At 27.2% G+C, this 22,217-nt stretch overlaps 1 protein-coding gene across 1 annotated transcript; it reads right to left on the bottom strand.

Moving 5' to 3' along the window:
• Nucleotides 1-19,665: 19,665 nt before the first annotated feature.
• LOC129609818 (ecdysone-induced protein 78C-like) lies at nt 19,666-21,256 on the bottom strand. Its single transcript, XM_055521940.1, has 4 exons — nt 20,923-21,256; nt 20,416-20,775; nt 19,738-19,863; nt 19,666-19,682 (listed from the first exon to the last, which is right to left on the bottom strand). The coding sequence occupies exons 1-4, from the start codon at nt 21,254-21,256 to the stop codon at nt 19,666-19,668; spliced, it is 837 nt and encodes a 278-aa protein (XP_055377915.1).
• Between the last annotated feature and the right edge of the window lie 961 nt (nt 21,257-22,217).

Genomic DNA, 22,217 nt, shown 5'->3' with positions numbered 1-22,217 from the left:
TGAAAAAAATATTAAAAATATTGCATATCTTGTGAATTTTATTAATATTCTTAACGTTCTTTCCTATATTTTGAGATATACACATCAATACACATTTAATAAAATTGAACGTATGCGAGTTTATTCAAAATCAATTCGCATAAAATATAAAATCTCCGAGATTTCAATCAAACTTTAAAATCATTACTTACAAAATATTATGTAGTTCTCTTTGCACATATCGAAATTGGGTTCTATTAAAATAAATTAAAGTCTTTGTTCGATAAAAAACAAAATCAATGTCATTTATTTTTAAGAAAAAGCAAACTGTCAAAACAAAAAAAAATCATTTGCATTTTTATAATATTTTGTTACTGTTGCTTTTAAAATTTGTTGTAAACAATAAATTTATTAAGCTATAAAAATAAAAATGAAAATTTATAATCAACATTTTTATTAAATTTTTATTTTTATAATAAAAATGCATGCAACAATTTCAACTTAAACAACAACAAGTTTTACCAATTCCACCAAATATGGATTATAAAATCAAAAAAAAAAACCAATTACTAATTACAGCAGATTAAATTACACGGACAATAGTTTTAAAATCACTTATTACGTTTAAAGCAGAAAAAAAGGAGAAAGAAAAATATTTAATTTGATATTTTAAATACTGTTCGAAATTATGTGGTTTTCCTAAGTCGCTTGATTACATATGTTCCGTTTAAATATGATGAGTAATTAATGTGATAATTTGGAAACAAAACGCTTTACTTGTACTCACTATAAAATGTGTATGTCGTAAAAGTGATACATGAAAATATCAGAGTTTTCTGAATGTTCATTGGCGTGCAGGCATCAAAATGTCACAACATAAATTATCAAAATTTCAGCTCTATAACTTAAATACAATTATAGAGAGTCGGAACAATATTTTATTAAATTATTTATTTTTCTTCTAAATTCTTCAATGCAATACTTTTGGGATTAACAAAAATTGGAATTAAACGACTCCAGCTCTTATTTTCGACATTGATTTACAAAATTTCAAAGTAAAAGGCATAAAAAGAAAATAAAACAGCAATCTGATTTTAAATTTTCTGATTTTTGACTGATGTTTTTTAATTCAGAATTTTTAAACACCTTGTTTTCCCCAAGGAAATTAACACTGTATTCTCAAATACAGTGTAATTTTCATATCCCGAATTCTCTTAATGTCGGAAGTTGCGAATTAGAGAGGTATTCAAGTAATCATCTTTAATTAATGAATAAATGTTTCAAAATGCTAAGTAAACAGAAACAGTTCGAATCAGAAGAAGTTCGTATTATAGAGTGTATGAGATAGGTACACTCTTTCTTTAAACGAAAATCTTTATGAGAAAAATATAAGTTGTAAAAATATGTTTTGGATAAACTACATAAGTTGAAAACTAATTATAATAAATTTTTAAAAAATATGAATTTTTTAAATCTGCTGTATGAAATTTGAATATATTGAAAAATAAAGAGCTATCAAATTCGTGTTCTTGAATCTCAGCTACTTTATAGCATAGTGTGAAAACAAATAATATTTTCAAAAAAATGAAAATTGTTGTAAAGAGACATTAATGATATTTAAGTACAAAAAATAATAATAAAAATTTTAAGTGGAGCCTTTAATCAAAACAACTTTATGAATATAAAGTTGCCTATTTTGTGGGGCAATCAAGTTATGAAAAAAAATATTTTAATAATTTTATATTATAATAAAATTTTGAGACAATATTAGCGCAATAAATTTTGGATATTTCACAAACTGTACAATTAGCAGCTTTAAATTTAAATTCACCTAAACTTATAACATTTGAAGCAAAAATATATAACATATACTTGATATTCTCATAGCACATATTTGATATATTTATAATATTGTAAAATTATTATAATAAAAAAATAAATAAATTGAATTTAAATTAATTATTGCAATTTAAATTTTTTATTACTATTTAAAAACAAAATTAATGGTGTAGATTTCGTAAACAAGAAACCGCACATATACATTTTCGGCTTTAAATATAACATTCTAATACAATTTAATAATGTTTTATTATTTACCGTATATTAATTAATTCAACTCGAAAAAAATATTTTTTTTTTATTTTTAAAATTTTTAATGGCATGAAATATCAGTAGAGTGTCAATTAAATTTATGATAATACGGTTGAAAATTAATTTTCAGTTGTTTAACAAGCTAAGAGTGTACTAAGTCAAACATGGTATACATTTATAATGTATAAAAAGATAAGTGATTTTTGTATATAATTAAATAAATTTATTTTTTGTTAATATAAATTAAAAATTTTGTTATAATTAATTATTTGTTTATTTTATTTCATATTTTTTATAATTTTAGACATAATATATAAAGTATGGTGAAATAAGTAATTTGCGTCTACTTAAAAATTACTGTCAACCATAGAGTGTACACGTGGTGCAATTTTAAGAAGAAATAAAGTTGGGTCAAACCAATGGTTTGTATTGTAGCACTTTTCCCTTCAACAAGTGAAAATTCTGCTTTTAAATACAGTCTATGTATACCTATCACACTATTAAAATTATTTTCATTCATATACAAAACTCTTTCTGGGATTGCATATTTTTAGGATGAACGATTTATGCAGTCTTTGAAATAAAGCAAAAATTAATATAAAAAGGGGTTAACATAATGCTCGATTTTAAGGGTTAATTGTGTGAGTTAAGGAAAATAATTATATTTTTTAATGTCATGGAATTTACCGTTAGCTTTTTGCGTTTATAGAAATTTGAAAAAACGTGCGATTTCGGAAATATAAGGTGTCAAAAATTCAAATTTTACAAATTTCAAGGGGCGATAACTTGAGAGGGGGTGGAGATGGAAAAAAATTTTCTTCTAACGAAATGAACTATTTGTTAATGTCTAAAAGTCTCTAAAATTTCAAGCTTCTACAGGCTGGGATCTAGAAGAAAAACGACATCAAAAATTTGGAAAAAAAGGACTTTAGATAACGGTAAATTTGAGCGGCCATTTTGCTTTTCTAAAGTTTAACTGTAGTATACCGCGCTAGGGAAAGCAAGCCGCTGCCTTTCTGCGTTTGCAAAATTTCAAAAATGCTTATGGTTTCATTACAACAAATAGTTAAAAAAGGCCATTTTTAAGGTTTTGGGGGGGTATAACTTCTAGAGGGGGGGAGATAGGTAAAAATTTTGTTCTACGGAAGTAAGTTTCTAGTAAAGATCTATGTACATATAAAATTTCAGCTTTCTATCTTCAAGGGTGTAGAAGTTTTGTAAACAAAAAAAGTGTCCACGGACGGACGGACGGACGGACGGACGGACGGACGGACGGACGGACAGAGTGAAACTAATAAGCACTTTTTTCAAAAATTTTTTTGGAAAAGTGCTAAAAAATTGAAAATTATTGCAGTATGTATGTATATTCAAAAAAAGCTGCTGTATTTATAATAAACCCAAATGACGTCCATTAAAAGAAGGGCGTGTTTTAATATCAATCTACATCAGAATAAATCAATACAAGTCACCAGGCAAAAAGTACTCAATCAGAAATCAGAGCAATCAAAGCTAACAGAATATCAAAGCAATCTGAAACAATTGTTATCATTGCAGTTTGAACCGCAGATCAGAATCTACTTTTCTGTTCTTTAAATGCCGTAAAATTTTACTATTCTATGACGACACGATAGAATTTGTAGAATGTTATTTTGACATTCTAAAAAGTACTTATGCCATTATAAAAGCATTTTCTTATGTTACTGGAATTTTTTGAATTTTCGAATTATATTCAATACAAAAAAACTACCAAAACGATGGTATTTTTACGGATTTTAAAGCGTTTTTAAAAACTTTAACTTTAAAAAGCAAAATAAATAAATAAAGATTTTCTTTTAACAAAAGTGTGGTATTGTCACAAATAATTGCAATTTTCTATCTTTAAAAGTTTCTTTTAAAGAGCAGATTAGCCTATATTGTTCAGCTCTTAATAGAAACTGTTAACTGAAAACTGAATGTTTTAAGATTACTTTTTACTTTGTGTAAAATTTAAAAAATTTATTAATGCCAAATTTTTTTTAAAACTGTTGAAAATATTTTACATGGGTTTGCTCAATATGTACGAAATTTTTAATGAAATCTTTTAATTATGGGACACCTAATACTTATAAATCGTACAAATCTTGTATACAATATTGAAATTGTTTATCACTTTATAGTTAATTAATGAATTCAGCCTTTAAATATTAATGCGTTACTAATTTAATTTTAATTTTATTTTATAAAAATTAGATTTTTTATCCTTATCTATAATAGAATCCAAATGTAGTTCATTAATAAAATTATTTTGTCTATAATATTACTTTCAATTTGATAAAGTTTAAACTACATGCTTTGAATTTACAGGTTATACCTTGGGTTAAACTTGCTTTTAATAAGCTTTCCCGGATTCTAGCCCATTCGTAATGCCATATAGATTTGATTGAAGAGTCGAATGAACACAGTACATTATTTGATCCTTTTGAATTATTAATTTACATACGGTTTCCGTTTTCTTTAATAAAATTGTTGTTTTGAAAATTCTAACTTTTTTGAAACTAAAAGTTTAACGCAATTTGGGAGCACGGGAGGTTTACTTTAAGGAAAGTGATATACATGAAATTGTTGTTGATTTTCTCGCTTCTACAAACGTGCATTTTAATAACTTCATATTTAATTTCCTCGTTATTCCTTTCCTTTTGTTTTTATTTTAAAGTTATTGCTTTTATTATTAATTAAGTTTTGGTTCAAGTTTCAGTATATGGAAAATATCGCTCTTTGAATAACAAAATATTGGTTTTCTTTTTTATCCAATGCTCATAATTTGTACATACTTATGTAAGTTTGACTTATGTAAGCAATAAATTTATAATATTAATAAGTGGAGTAAGTATTGTCTGACATGTATTGTTTTCATAAATAAGATTTATTTTTTACATTTTAGTGTGAAATGTAGTCTGATACGAGTATGTATGTGCATTTACATAAATTTTTATACAAGATGATTTGCTCTTATCACGAACATTGAATCTTTTTATACATGAGTTAATAATTGTAAAGTTTAAAAACAGGAAGTTGGTAAAATTTTAAGTTAGAATTGAATAGTCAAAACTGAACGATTTTATTTTGTATGTTTAGGAAACAACAAATCTCCAAAAATTTGTGTTAAAGTCTTCTTTGATTTTTCAGCGGAGTAAATAAAAATCAACTGTTTCTTGAGAATATTTATTCTTTTACGTCAAAAAATATGAATCAATCTGCTAAACGTATATATTTCAAAATACATATTGTTAATAAAACTGGTTCATTCCGTTTAAAAAATTTTTTCTAGATAGATAAAAGCCTTGCAAGGAACCTGTTTCCCAGAAACTGCAGACATTTGATTTATACAGTCCTTCCTAAATGTTCGGTTCAAATATTGAAGATGCATTTTGAAGGTTCAGTGAAAAAAAAATATTCACCAACCCTGCGAGATCTTCAAAGAAAAAAGTAGGAAGCCAAAATATCACAATTTCATTTTAAACTAAATCAGACACAAAAAAGAAAAACTAATGACATACACAATGACGTATGATGTCATAAACCGTATGCGCATTAAATTAATGCACCGAGTCGGTTAACATAGAGCTTTTTCTGTCATGGAAGTAGCGTTACAATGCGCAACGCATTGACTTTTTGGTCAAAATATTTTTTGTGAACTTTGGAAAATATGGAAAATGTCAAAAATTCCAACTCTGAAAAACTTTAGTAACATTAAAAATCCTAATTTTAAAGATATTTTTTTATGTGAAACTTAAAAATTTTAAAAATTTGATTTTGAAGACAAATCTTTGTTTTTGGTAGCGCTGACTATATAACTTTTGCGTATTTTCGCATTTTTTTTTTTTATAACCCAACATAATGCGTATCGTAAGATTTGTTACCAAATCACCCTGTACACTTTAATTTTTATCATTTTATGTGACTGGAATGAAAATTGTTACTAGGGTTTCTCATATTGGTATCCTCCCCATTAAAATTATAATTAGCCAGTCATTTCTATTTACATCACAAGTAAATAAAAAATATTACACATTTTGTTTGTGAATATTTAAAAAGAATAAATTTCAATTTTCTGACTAAAAATAGAAAATATGTATATTCTATATACATGAATGAATATTTGAGAAAATAAATAAAGTATGTACATATATACAATTGTAGTTTGTTTCAAAATATAAAACTATTGAGAAAATGGAATTGATGAAAAATTTTTATTGGTTGATTATAATTTCTTCATAATTTTAATAAAAAGTCATAACTTTTCGAGTCTATTTATTATGGAAGCCTTGGAAAGACATCTACCAATCAAATTCATGTTATTTATATTTATAAATAAAAGTACTTATTGTGAAAATGTTATTTACATAAAAAGTATATAAATTTTATAATTTAGATACTTATTATGCCACAATATATATGTATGAGCTCAGTATTGTGAGCTGAGATTTTGTAATCGTACCAACAAAAAATTTTTAACTAATTTAAGGCACTGGACACAAAATTGTCGATACTTTCTAGGAACTAATACTAAGCATGTGTCTCTGATAAGCATGTATTTGACATTTCATGCAATTCACTTACTAAATTTGTACCAGTTTTCCTAATATTTAAAATGATTTCGCAAAAAACGAGATATTTCGCAATGGAAACATTTGTAAGTGGCTACTATATGGAGCATCTCAAATTCAATACAAAATATGTAACTGATAAAAGCTTTAGAAAAAATTCAAGATCAATGTATTAGTTACTATTTTAATAATATATATTTTATAATTGTTACCAGAACTGGAGCTTAATTGACTTTAGAAAGCGTTTCTCTTCCTAGGTACTGTACATTAGAAACTTTACTTGCGGAAAAATGAAAATTATAATCAAAAATCACCCAAAAATTCAAGTGAAAGGAATATAATTTATTGTCAAAACCATAACTGTGAAAACAAAACCAAAGCTGTTACCGACAATAGTGTACGATTTCTGTTGTTAACTCAGAACAAGAGCGGAGCGGCAAAATCAATTGAACAATATTTTACATACTATAATGTTATACACATGAAAACAGATAGTGTCAAAAAAAGCGCCAGAGATAAAATAGGAATTCAGGCTATTTCACCGCCAGCGTTAATTTCGCTTGTTTCTTGGTAGTCTCATTTAAATATGTGTATTATATATGAATCATGCCATTTCGTTGCGGAAAATTGCTCTTGTTCTGTTTTCAGCTTAAACAGTGACAGAAAATGTTTTGAATAGTTTTGATCTGGTGGTTATTTCTACAACTATTGAGTAACATAAAGTTTAGAGAAGTATAGTCTTTATTTTCTTAACCGATAGAGTGCCGATCGTCGATTTTCGTCGAATCGAACATTCTCGAAAAGTGCCGATCGTCGATAATCGTTGATTGCGCAGGCGTCATTTCCCACACACGCTCCCGCGTACAGTGCGCATTTACCGGCCGTGTTTTTTCTTCACACTGTAAATCTAACACGTGTTATTCTTTGAAGTAGATATTTTTTTGCAAATAATATTTTATTTTATTGATATTCAACGATTCTTATACGTAAAATGTCGCGGTCAAATACTTCGCGAAGTTTGTCGTCCGAAACTTGTGATAGTTCGAGTGATGATTATACTGACCAAAGTAATGATGTGTCGCTGTGTGGTCTGTAGTCACAAGGATGGTGCGGGGCTATGTCGATCAACATGGATCTGCATTCGGTGTAAGAAAGGGGTGCACACCGAATGTTTAGGAAAACACAATTGTTAATTTTTTTTATTTCATGTTTTTTTTTTCTTGTTTTTTCTAAATAAAATATTGTATTCATTATATTGTTTACTTTATTTCAATAACTACTATAATTCTTCAAAAAAACACAGAAAAAATCAAGAAAATCGGTTAGTTATCGATGAAAATTTAGAAGTTTTTAGAAAATGATTTTTTTTTTTAAAAAGTCATTTTTTGCACGGCATTTTGAGGTAATTTTTTTTTCAAATTTTTGGCACTCAAACGGTTAAGTAAGAACAATATATTAACAATAATTTTATATACTATATTATACTCATATAATGAATATAATTGAAAATCTTTACTTCCAAACCTATGATAATTTCTTTATCAATGAATAACAGAATAAATGGTAAACTTATAGTAAATTATTATGTAAACAGTTATTGTGATTCTTACAGGGAATGTGTACATATTAACTGTTTTCTATTTTATGAAAACTTTTTTACAGTTTATGTACTTCATCCATAAACAAGGATTTGATTTGTTGTAACTATTTTAGATTACACTTACATATGTATTTTTTATTTTCTAAAAGGACCAATAATTTTTCTGTATTTGGAAATAATTTTCATGTGAATTTTGAAAACAAAAAAAAATCATTTGTTTTTAATTTCATTTTTCAATAGCAAATCATAACGAAAACAACATATTGTAAGAATAGTTTAGATTTTGGAACAAAGAAAATATGAAAGTACACTAAGGGCAAAGTGGTGTCTGGCACAATTTGACACAATAATTTTTTCTTGATTGATGATTCTAATATATTGGTTACTGCCAATTTACAGCGTTATAATTAATTACATTAATTGTCTGAAAAGCTCTTTTGTTGTGATTTGATCCAGTACATAGGATGTTAAGCATATGCACGATGTGCAACCAGTTCTATATTTTAACCCAATTCAATCATAAACTTTAGTATTTTTGCCTCTAATTGAACCGAAAGTAGTAAAACGATGTCGTATTTTGATGCATCTTAAATGTTAGACGAAACAAAATTATGCTAATGCCACAATCAGGCTCTAGTTTTGAAATCAAATATTTTTTTTGACTAAACAAGTTATATAACGGAAGTATAAAAAAATTACAAAACTGACTTTTCATTGGAAAACGGGTGTTTATCACGATTTCCTATTCTCTATTAATACAAATTTTTGAAATAATTACATTTTCCTGGAATTTCAAACCGTTATTTAATACAGTTATTACTCCAAAATTTCTGCTAACAAACTTCAGCAGTCTTTAGCAGAAAATCTGAAATCTTTAGCAATAAAAGTTATATATAGAATGAAAGGTTGTTTTTTTTAGATATAAATCTAAAAGACAATTCTCATTGAGAAACGTGCCTGGAAAAATTCGCAAAATATTAAACAAACTAAAAAGAAGCAAATTTGCTTATCATTGACTTGAATTTTTCCAAAAATAGACAATTATTGAAAAATTTTTTCAATTTCAGATGGAATCAGATCAAAGATTTGACAAAAAAAAGAATAACCTTGACTTATTCGAATGAAAATGTCATAATTGGGATAAATCTGACTTCATATCAGAAATTTTACTATCTTGCTTTCGTATTAAACCCTTCCGAACTTGGTGCAAGCTTCAATATTGTCAATCAGACTCCTCACATATTGAACAACCCTGCATGAATGTTGAATTTTACACGAATCTCACATTTAACGAAAATTCTCGCACAAGTTTGCGCTCAATAATTTGATTTAAATTAATACTAAAATTTAAAAAAATTATTAATTGATTCGATTATTCTTCTACATATGTATTCCCAGTAATGCGTTGTTGGACTAAAATAGGCTGGCCACTTAATTTCTGAATGGTTAATATTACTCAGTGCATATGTTTTTCTTTTAAAATTGAAAAATTCTAAAAACGGTAATGTATGGCAACATCAGATTGTCTATCATCAAATTAATCAATCATCATTCTAGTTTGAAAGCTTAAAATAATTCATAACACAAGAGTATGCACCAAAAACGAGTCCAAATTGCATTATTTAATGTGAATGCAAATTATTTTTTTATTATATACAATTTTAGGCTGACTTAAAACAGCACTATTAATCACCATTTTTTTTTCATCAAATTGCTATATTCCACATTTATTCTTATGCAATGTATTGCAAACGACTATAAGAAAAAACTGCTGTTAGGTATTGTTGTGTAATAAAAATCATACTTTAAGTATAAAAACGAATGTAAATTGTTATTTTGCTATTTATTATTTTTTCTCCATTACTTGTATAAGAAGAAGACTCGAATAAGATAATGTGGACCTCCTTTAACATTTCCTACAAAAAAAAATTAAGAGTATACAAAGTAAAAAAAAATACCACACAGAATTCGAGCATACTTAAATAGCTACAGATATAATATTAGTACAAAATAACACAACTCACATATGCAATTTGCGCTGCTCTAAAGATCAGTTTATAATCATATGAGAGTAGTTTACACTATAAAACGAATGGAATTTTTCTCTTTTCTACATTATTTGTTTTGATCTGTAGAATTAATCTAAAACTGCCTTATTGCAAATATTTATCATATAAGAAAAGTCAAAGGTATTCTTGATCCAGCTAACATTTTTCAAATAAAATAATTTAAAGAGACCATTCAAGAAAAAAAAATATAAAATTGTCTCAAGAATTGACGTTCATGATAATAAGCAATTAAAGTGATTGTTTACATTGTGGTAGATCTATGTGCCATAACAGTTTTATGAGCATAAAACGCCACACAGCGGTAATATGGAGAAGTAGCACAAAAAATAAGTGCAATCACATAGGAAACGTAAGACAATAAATAAAACAAAAACAAAATGATCATCATTTCAATGAAAATGTTCGATATTTTGCGAGATCATTTTTTAATTGCTCAATAAGTTAACATTTAAGTCATTTAGGGTCAAACAAAATAAAAAGAATTAGGCAGTAGAATGAGAAATGAATACAAAAAAATGTGCATTTGTGCAACATTATAAATGGCAAACTATGAGAAAATGAGTAAAAGTAAAATTTAATCTTTTGTTTAGAATAAAAAACAAAAAAATTCTCATAATAATTAAGAACTTGGAGGGAACAAAAAATGGAATTATACATTTTGTTCTGTTATTGATATTTTGAGGTTATGAGAATTAGTTTAATAGGAAACTTTTTCTAGTTTTGAGGTTAGATTTCAATTTAATAAATTATTATTAATTTTTTTTTTATTTTGTGAGATGTCTAGGCACTCAGAAAGTAGTTAACTAGGTTAAACTAATAAATTAATAAAAATATAATAAGCATGTATTGGTTTCATATAAATAAAATCATGTAATAACCAGGGTTGCCACTCATGAAAAACTAAATCGGCCAAATTTAGGGGATGATTGCCGACATTGGTAACATGCTTAGTTTTGCAAGTAAAACCCTTGTTTATACGAGTAGTATAATTTCAATTTTAGTTCAAACCCTTCCTATTGTAAATTTCGTATTAAGTTGTGTTGTTGATTGTAAAATTTTTAAATTTCTTCATTCCTGTTGCAACATTTTTAAGAAAAATTTAGTTGCGTAAAAACTGTTTATACACATATAACAATAAAAACGACTATGAAGTATAAAAATGTCCAATATTGTTATTGATTCTCCAATTTTAAGGGTGTAATAACTACACAATTTTATAATTCAATTGTAAGATCGTGTTACACTTTCATAATCACATTTTGTACAATACTTGAAGAAAGGAAAAATTAATATTATTTACTATATCTTGACCCTTTTTTACTTTGCTAAATTTTGACTCTTTCGAACTCACTTTTACAAAGCGTACATTTATGAGAAAGTCCACAGTTAGGTAGCACATTATAATGAACAACATTTTCCTTGTTTATAAATTTTAAGAAGCATTAATAGCACTATTGGCAATTTTAGACTTTAAATTATCGGTAAACTAGATTTCAAACGCTACATTTTGATTTGCCAGTTTTTAATCTTTGATACTGTATGTACATGAATCAATCCATCTTGGACATGTTCAATACATCTTAACTGTATATTTTACAAAATTTTCATAATCATTGAAAATTTAATATTGCTTATTCATTTCATGATTAAATTCAAATGATTCAAACGATTAAATTTCACAAAGTTGAGCCAAATATAAGAATGTACCTTAATCCTCATGGATGAAAATGTATGAAATCCTCATGAGGGAATTGCATGAAAATGTTAAACTCGTATTTCGTAATTTACGGAACAAAGTAAGTAATATTATTTGTAAAATGCTGCGTAAAATATTTTTAAATATTCTACGTAAATTTTAATTTACTAATTAATAGGAATTTTAAATGATTTTCTTATTTAAATTAACTATTGTGCATTTTGTTGGGCTTAAAATTTTGATTTAGACTACAAGTATTATCACACGTGTTTTACACCTTAAATAAATTTATATTAATTTATTCAACAACTTACATATATACACACTTGGATTTTTGATATAACACCAAGAGTTTTCATTAAAATTTTATTAAAACAAAAATAATTCAGATAAGTTGCCATAAGTTAAGGTAAATCAATTTTCGAGTTTCTTTTTTTTTTGTTTTTTGGAATTAGAAAACGTTTTTACATTATTAAAATATTTCTAAGAAATTATAATTATAAAAATCTTATTTTATTACAAATATTTGAACATTAATTAACTATGATTAAACTATGAGTCGAAATTTATTTTAATGATTAAGAAAATAAATTATAATTTTATTTTTATCAATAAAATCAAATGATAAAAATCTGAATTGGTCAGCACATAACCGACCGCAATGTGTATTGTCTAGTTAAGTGAAAATGTTACAGAATATTATAAAAATGTCTTTTAAATACTTCCTTTCAAATTTTAGGACATTAGTAAGCTTATAGTTAACATACCTAGAAAAATGTAAATTTGGCTCTTAGTAGAGTTTCGCTTTGTGCTACCCGAATTCCCTGAAATGCTCGCCAGTTAGTTTTGGTAACAAACAGAACTCAAATATCAAATTTCAAGAAATTCCATCAATTCGTTCCGTAGATATGGTGAAAAATGTAAAATCGGCCCGCAGATCAGTTTTCGAGCCCTGATCTTTCCAAAAAATTTACATGTTCATTGTTTTAATACGAGGAATTCAAATATTAAATTTCAATGAAATCGGTTAATTATTTCTCTTTATATACGCAAAAATGTATATTTGGCCCGTAGTAGACGTCCAGTTGCTGATGCCTGATTTCTTCCAAAAGTTAGCAATTTTCGCGGACGGTCGAACACACCTCATATATGAAATTTCAAGTAAATCGGTTGAATATTTTCTTCAAAATGGTGAAAAATGTAAAATCGGCCCGCAGATCAGTTTTCGAGCCCTGATCTTTCCAAAAAATTTACATGTTCATTGTTTTAATACGAGGAATTCAAGTATTAAATTTCAATGAAATTGCTCAATTATTTTCCTTTATATACGCAAAAATGTATATTTGGCCCGTAGCAAACGTCCAGTTGCTGATGCCGGATTTCTTCCAAAAGTTAGGAATTTTTGCGGACGGTTGAGAAAAGGTTATATATGAAATTTCAAGTAAATCGGTTGAATACTTTCTTCAAAATGTTCAAAAATGTAAAACAGGCCCGCTAAAAAGTGCAGTTCCCGAGGCCTGATATATCCCAAAAGTTGATCAATCCGTGCCATGGTGGAAATAAACTTACATATAAATTTTCATCAAAATCGGTTCAGCAGAACTTGAGATACACGCGTGCACACACAGACCGACAGACCGACAGAACGACAGACCGACGGACCGACAGGTTGCTAAAAATAGTTTACTTACACTTCCCTACTATGGAGAAGTGCATTCCCACCGAAAGCTCGATATCCAAAATTTGTTGCCATCACATAACCTACCTATTGTTTACACAATACGGTCGGTAGAAATAAAGAATTGAGATTCATGGGAGTTTCACACGAAAAAAGCGCTATTATTGTCATCCTAAGTGTACGATCTATCAATTGTGACTGATTAGTGTTTTTGTTTTTTGACCCTGAAAGCGTAAAATTCTTAATTGACTAAAGTTTAAAAATTCTTTAGCAGAACCACGCAGAAAAAAAGCCACGCAAACGCAATAAAAGTTGGTTAGTCGTTGAATAATGTTAATCGTAAATAAATTTCATCAGGCTAATCAGTCTTTTGATTTAGTAAAAAACAAAAACAATTAAAGAACAACATGTGAAAAAGTCTTGTTTGCTTGTGATACTAACAACTGGCAAAAGAAATCTGGTACTTGGAGTAAAATTTCAATTACTCTATCTAAAGTAAATTCAAATTGAGTTAACTTTCGATATGTTTTGATTACTCGATGAAATTGAGTAAATTTTATTTACATTCTATTTATATTAAATGTTAAGGTGTTTAAATTTCAAAAAAGAGAAAAAAAGTTAGGGCAAGAATAAAACCCTTGATTAGTTTTCGGTTTGTTAAGAATTTTAATAAATCTAAGGAATAAAGATTTCGAATAAATTTTGTCAGAATTGTACAGGCGAGAAATGAATTCAGTAAGGAACTCAAATTTCTCAGTAACACATTAATTGCCAATCTCCCGCAACAAATTTGAAAAGATAGAAAAAAAGTTTTTTGATTATAATCAGAGGAAGTGCAAACGTGTTTCCGAGGCAAGAATAAAACCCTTGATTTATTTTCGGTTTGTTAAGAATTTTAATAAATCTAAGGAATAAAGATTTCGAATAAATTTTGTCAGAATTGTACAGGCGAGAAATGAATTCAGTAAGGAACTCAAATTTCTCAGTAACACATTAATTGCCAATCTCCCGCAACAAATTTGAAAAGATAGAAAAAAAGTTTTTTGATTATAATCAGAGGAAGTGCAAACGTGTTTCCGAGGCAAGAATAAAACCCTTGATTAATTTTCGGTTTGTTAAGAATTTTAATAAATCTAAGGAATAAAGATTTCGAATAAATTTTGTCAGAATTGTACAGGCGAGAAATGAATTCAGTAAGGAACTCAAATTTCTCAGTAACACATTAATTGCCAATCTCCCGCAACAAATTTGAAAAGATAGAAAAAAAGTTTTTTGATTATAATCAGAGGAAGTGCAAACGTGTTTCCGAGGCAAGAATAAAACCCTTGATTAATTTTCGGTTTGTTAAGAATTTTAATAAATCTAAGGAATAAAGATTTCGAATAAATTTTGTCAGAATTGTACAGGCGAGAAATGAATTCAGTAAGAAACTCAAATTTCTCAGTAACACATTAATTGCCAATCCCCCGCAACAAATTTGAAAAGATAGAAAAAAAAGTTTTTTGATTATAATCAGAGGAAGTGCAAACGTGTTTCCGAGGCAAGAATAAAACCCTTGATTAGTTTTCGGTTTGTTAATAGTTTAAATAAATCTAAGGAAGAAAGATTTGGAATAAATTTTGTCAGAATTGTACAGGCGAGAAATGAATTCAGTAAGGAACTGAAATTTCTCAGTAACATATTAATATTTTCCGAAAAATTTTATAACAATTTATTCTACATAACTTACTAATTATAAATCTCTTAATGATTTAAAAAGTTAGAAATTTACGAAAAATATTTTCTTTTAATTATGTACAAAACAAAAGTATCTATCGCATTGCTTCTATAATGCTATATGTATGTATATAAATAATTTAAAAATGTGGGTGTATAAACAACAAGGAAATTGAATTGACCTGGGTTACAAAATTCATTTTCCGCTAATATTCCTTTATTTTACGTACATATTTGAGTATATACAAAAGAAATTTTCAAAAACAAATATCACAACAATATTATAACCTAAAATATCTTTACATTTTAAGCTATTGTAGATTTCCGAAAAAAGTGTCATAGTAACTAAAAGTATTCTAAGTAAAAATTAATATTTTCTTCAATTTTATTTATAAATATTCCAAGAATTAAAATTAGATCATTAAAATTTGTGACAGTAAAAATTTTAGTACATGTTATAGTTTGGGATGAAAATATATTTGCTTTTGTTTTAAAAAGCTAATATAGCTAATATCAATATGTACATATGTTATTTTAACTATATACAAAAAAAAAAGTTGATGTGGTAAGTACATAATCAACTACAAGGTATTTTGTAGTTTAGCAAAAATATTGCACAAGATTATAAAAATGATCCTGAAATGAAACTTTAAGAACGATAGCAAGCTGTTGGCTAAAATAGTTAAAAGAACGAAAATTTGGCTCTTTACTTCATTTCTTACAAAAAATTTCGTTAGTGAGTAATTTAAACTAGCAAATAGAATTTCTATCAATTATATAAGATCGTCTCATCGATGAATTAAATACGAGTATTCTAATATAAATTTTTGTAAAAATTAGTTCAACCGAATTTCTGAAGATAGATAATTGGTTTATTTACGCTTGAGTACGTTATTAGGGCGAAATGCATTTTTACTCAAAACTCGACATGTAAAATTTGGTACCATCACATAACGTCTCCTATTGATTGAAATGCGATTGATAAGAAAAAACAATAGCTATGAAGGAAAGTTATTTTTATTTCGCAAAGTAAATTCAATCAAATCAATTTAATAACTGCATACATGTAAACGTACGAATTATCCATCCAGTATTTAGTACCTAATTACCTTTCAGAGTAAGAAATCACATTCCTATTTACCATTTATAGGTTTTTGTAGCATTCAGTTTGTTGGTACTTTAAGACGTAGCAAGTCAATTGGTACTTTAAGACGTAATAGCCCATTATGGGTAAATGAGTTTTTATTTTAAAAGTTTTAGAAACTAGCAAACTTTTGAAATAGAAAACGTTTTCATTTTTCATCATATTTTTTTCATAATATATTCACTTGGTCATATTTGCAAAGTCAATTCTCTTCAGGAAGGTTGCTTCAGTGCTCCGAACATCTCCTCTCTGATCCCCTTTTTAGTTCCCAAAGAACACTATGTGGCCTGATTCAGCTCCAGACCCAGGAGAAACGACAAAGTCGTCTAATTGCGGCTTCTTAATTAATTGAGTTTTAAAAGACAGCTCCATAATCTCGCGGAGGATGCGGAAAACAAATTCGGCACTCCAGTGGCAGCTCGACTATGCGACATAATCATAATCGCCTGTTCCTGATACCCCCTTTTAAGACTGAACTGCACGCATAATTCAATGGCGTACAGCTCGGCCTGAAACACGTTCAAAAACGTTCCAATAGGTTAGAAGAATGTAGTCCTCGAACCAAACATCCGGTATCCGTTTCCATACTGGTCTTTGACCCATTACTCTACCTCATTTTTAGGAATTAAATATCTATTTTTTTTTAAATCTATATTCTTTTTGAGCAGCAAACTCTTTGAACTGTGTGTCGAATTGAAATGGATTTTTTAGACTGCGTGTATTTATTAACCAGCCGCTTTAACATGTTAAATAAAAAATTCGAAGCACAACAATTTGCTTATTTGTACCTATACGTACTTTCTACACAAAAAATGATATTATCTATACCATCGATTCTATAGGTACCTATACATTTTACCAGATATTTGTATTTTATAGAACAAGAGTTTTTTCTTTTACAATATATGCTATTAAAATTATATCACAATGTTCCTTCATTTTGAGGAAAAAGGATACATGAAAAAGCTTTAAATTTATATAAGATTCCTTCATGAAGTAGAATAGCTTTAGAATATTTCAATGTTGTCCTTGATTTTTAAAAACAGACTGAGTATATAATTGGCACACTGTATACCTTCATTCATACATGTTTAGCAACATTATCAATACATAAAAACTTGTGTAACTTTTTGCCGTATGTTTACCAAAAATCCAATTTGTGTTTACCTTTATAATATCAACAAAATTTGTATATAAGTATTACATAAATATTACATACATATATTTATTTAATTGTATTTGTGAATAAATTTATGAATATCTGAATCTGAGTGTATAATAAAATCTTCTTTTGTGAAAGAAAGCTCTTTTTCAGTCTCTAAAATTTTTTTCACTAAAATGACTATTTTTATCAATGAAAATTTTTTGTAAACAATTTACAAATGTGTTAGTAAGAAATTTATAAATGTATTTAAATATTTATATAATATACGTATACTATATATATATACGTATATCATATAATAATTTATTATGACTATTATTGAAGTTATTATTCTTATTTGTTTTATTATTTTTATAAGAATCCTTTTACTTTCACATTATTTGATACAAAAACATAATTATTTATTGGGTATATAAGCAAAAAATATGTACATATATAAATATTTTTGAGATTGCGTATATTTAGAGAAATTATTTCGTATATTGAATAAAATTTGGTGAAATTAATTATTCATTTTGTAAAACGACTTATAAAAAATTTGTACACACATAGAAGGTAAAATGTAAATTACATGAAGATTTTATCCTCCTACACAACAAATTACTAAAACTAAGTATAATAAGTCTAGAGCTCTTTAAGTAGTTCAAAAAATTTTTAAAAAAAAAGTGCTTATAAGTTTCACTCTCTCCGTCCGTCCGTCCGAAGAAATTTTTTTTCCACCTCCACCTCCTCTCAAGTTATCCCCTCTCGAAATTTGTAAAATTTGAATTTTTGGCACCTTATATTTACAAAACTGCAAGCTTTTTCAAATTTTTATAAATGCAAAAGGCTAACGGTAAGTGCTATGGCATTACAAAATATAATTATTTTACTTAGCCCGCGCAATTAACCCTTAAAATCGAACATTATATTAGATCTTTAAATTTATTTTTGCTTCATTTCAAAGAATGTATAAATAGTTCATCCTAAAAATATGCAATCCTTGAAGTAGTCTCGTATAGAATGAAAATAATTTTAATAGGGTAGTAGGTATACAAAGAATGTTTTTGAAAGCAGTATTTTCACTTGTTGAAGGGAAAAGTGCTACAATAAAAGCCATTTGTTTGACTGGACTTTATTTTACTTAAGAAATTCGTAAGGAATATTTTATACGAGTAATATGAATTTTAAACTTTTTGTTATTGGAAGTTTAAGACTTTACTTAGTAGAATTTCAGTTTAAAATAACCCTTGTACAGTCTATTACCGACCGCGTTGCATAGAATAAGGGCGGTTATGTGATCACACCAAATTTCGCATGTTACCGAGTTTTCGGTGAAAAAGCACTATTCCATAGTAGGGATGTTTAAATAAACTATTTTTCATAGGATATCGGTCTACTAAAAATAGTGTGCACACGTGTATCTCAAATTCGCGTGATAAACTTATACAATATTTTTGCTAAACTAGATAATACTTTTTGTTGTCGGTTATGTACTGATTCCATCAGATAGATACGTCGGGACAAATTAAGTACATATACATATTTTTTATATGGTGTTATATTAGAAGATAATAAAAGGAATACAGAAATTATTTCAGATACGTGAAACTGATGAGCACAGTTATTTTAATTCACTATAGGAGTAACATTTTTGGTTTTAAAACGAAATCATGAAAATTTATATATGATATGACTACTTAATATTCACTCTCAATTTATTAAGGAAATAATTAAATGATTTTAGAGACGCTAGAAAACTAGTAAGTCACTTTCTCTTCATATCAATTAGGGTTTAATTTGTTAATTATTTATAAATGGGTATAATCTTATACATATTATGTTGTTTTGTTAATTTGTTGATTAAAGTTGTAAATTAGTTGTTATTTTAATTTTGTTATTCTCAAATATAAATACAACTCTATAAGCTTATGTTAAATAATTTGATTGGCCTTTTACCAATTAAGTTGCGATAATAACTATGGAATAGTATTAGTCAAATAAGAATAAGAATGAGAAAGATATTTAGCGAACCTGTGCCATTGCTACCAATCCAAAATAATAAATCTTCACTGGGTGAAGTATGGTAATGATTGCCATACAAATAAGGGCTGGGATAATCAAGTAATACTCGACGTGATGGAGAATCATTGGTGACTGCTATAAACAAAATAAAGAAGAAAATTAAATTTTTTTTATGTTTAAAATAAAAAAAAAATGTGTTTAAAAAACTAAAATGGATAAATTAGCCTGTAAATTTTTCGAAATAAATTATTCGGCGATAAGATGGATCGAACTGAGTTCGTATTTTTCCAAACCAAAGAGAAAAATGTATTTTCGGAGCAATTTTTATTTCAACTTTGTGAAATTTCTATCCAATTTTTAACAGTTCTGGGGAATAATCATAAATTAAATTCGTCTTTTAGCTGTTTAATATAACAATGCTCGGCAATAAGTTTTAAATAAGAAAGCCTCGTCAATAAGTTAACGGGTATTGGAAACAATGTCGTTAATTTGTTGCAGAGGATATAGAATTTCAAAATAATTTATATGATGTAACCGGATTTCAGACCACAAGGGTTTCATTGAACTTTATTAACCTGATCCTGTAATTCCGAATTTATTAACAATTTCATAAAGGTGAAATAATATGGATCATTAATTTAATAAAATATTGTTTTTATCTAACAAATTACAAAAAAAAATGCTTACCTTGAACTTGTGCAGCATATTCAGATGCTTTTTGAACATTAACACGCGGTCTATTTTTTAGTACTGAAGATGTTGATGTACTTTGACCTATTGATATTGTCGTGCTCGTTGTTGATGTACTTGCTACATTTGAGCAAGTAGTATTTGTTGCTGATGTTGATGTTGAAGTTGATATATTTGTGGATTCAAGTAAATGTTGTTGAACTTGAAATATATCGACATATTCATCTGATATTGATGATAAAGCGGTCGCACTAACTGTTGGACGAGTTAACGTTGAAGTTGTAGTTGTTGTAAAAGCTGATAAACTACTTTGTGTTGACGGTACAGTTGATGTTGAAGCAGCAGTTGAAAATAATGCTGTTGCAGAAAAATGATGATGATGTGGATGGTGATGATGATGTTGTAATGGATGAAAATCACTTGGAATTAAATTAATTCCGACAGGTGTCGATGTCGATAATGTATTATTATTATTATTATTACTACTAATTAAATTATTATTACTATATAAACTAGTACCAGCACCAAATTGTGTATGGGCGGAGGAATGATGAGATAATTGACTGGTTAATTGGTGGTTTATTAAACTTTCTTGATGGTGAAAAGATGTTGTTGATGGAATCGAAACACCAGATACGATATTACGCAGTAATTGTAGTTGTTGTTGCTGATGATGATGCTCCTGCTGCTGTTGTTGCTGTTGTTGTTGTTGTTGTTGAAGTTGTTGCTGATGATGTGGATTTATTGTCACATCTCCTGTGTTTAATGACACAGGAGATGGTGACTGCAAAGGATTTTGGGGATGATGATCACTTTCACGGCGCATTGCTAACAACATTTTTTTAAATTGCAAAAATTAAAAGTTGTATGAAAAATAATTAACAAAAAAAAATTCGAAAAAAAATTATAAAAATCAAATATAAAATAAATGATTTTAGAAAAATAATAATTTAAATAGCACTGATTGACGAAAGTGATCCTTTTCTCCATTTAAATGTAGAAAAATATAAAATTTGTTTGTTAATTAAAAAATTTGCTAACTCTGCCATTAGAGCTAAATGTAGCTAATTTGTTTAATAATAAAATTGACAAAGTGTAGTTGGTCATATTGAGGTATCGATGCAATTAATCTGAAAATAAAATTAAAAATAATTAATAGAATAATTATCAAATGACATATTGTAAATTATATTATAGAGCTATAATTCAAAAATAACTTTTATAATGTTTTTTTTTAATTTTTTCTTAATTTTAATAAAAAATTTCCGTTATTGAGTTGAACATATGCGATTGTAAAGTGTAAAGTTTTTTATATGCAATACTATTTCACTCGTAGTCAGCTTAAACCTCAACTAATAAAATATAAAATTAATAATAGTGATTTATACAGAGGAAAACACATTCATTCACTAAACTCTTCTTAATTTTATACAAAGCACATTGGATTTTTTTTATTATTCTTTTTATGTAAACTTAGTGCAATGTGAGTTTTCTATAAATTAACCCTATATGCATTAAAAAAAGCTTAGTTCTATTTAAACATGTAAGAATAAAATGTACCTTAGATTCATTTCACTAAAACTCTTGACTTGTAATTTATATTACTTACATATAGTTTTTTTTAATAATGGCGCATACTATAAATATTTTATATACTTAGCAAATAAGTAATTAGCAAATTGTTCCAGCTATGGTGGCTTTGAATTAGTATAAATATACACTATGCAGTATTCATAATTTTTAACTAAACCCAAAAGTAGTGGGCTAGAAAATTCTTATTGTATATAACACATTTTTAA

This window comes from Condylostylus longicornis, unplaced genomic scaffold (assembly GCF_029603195.1).
Source record: "Condylostylus longicornis isolate FDR11 unplaced genomic scaffold, ASM2960319v2 ptg000040l, whole genome shotgun sequence".
NCBI classification, from domain to species: Eukaryota; Metazoa; Arthropoda; class Insecta; order Diptera; family Dolichopodidae; genus Condylostylus; species Condylostylus longicornis.
Note: the sequence above shows the minus strand (reverse complement) of the source record. Positions and strands in the feature narration are given on the sequence as shown.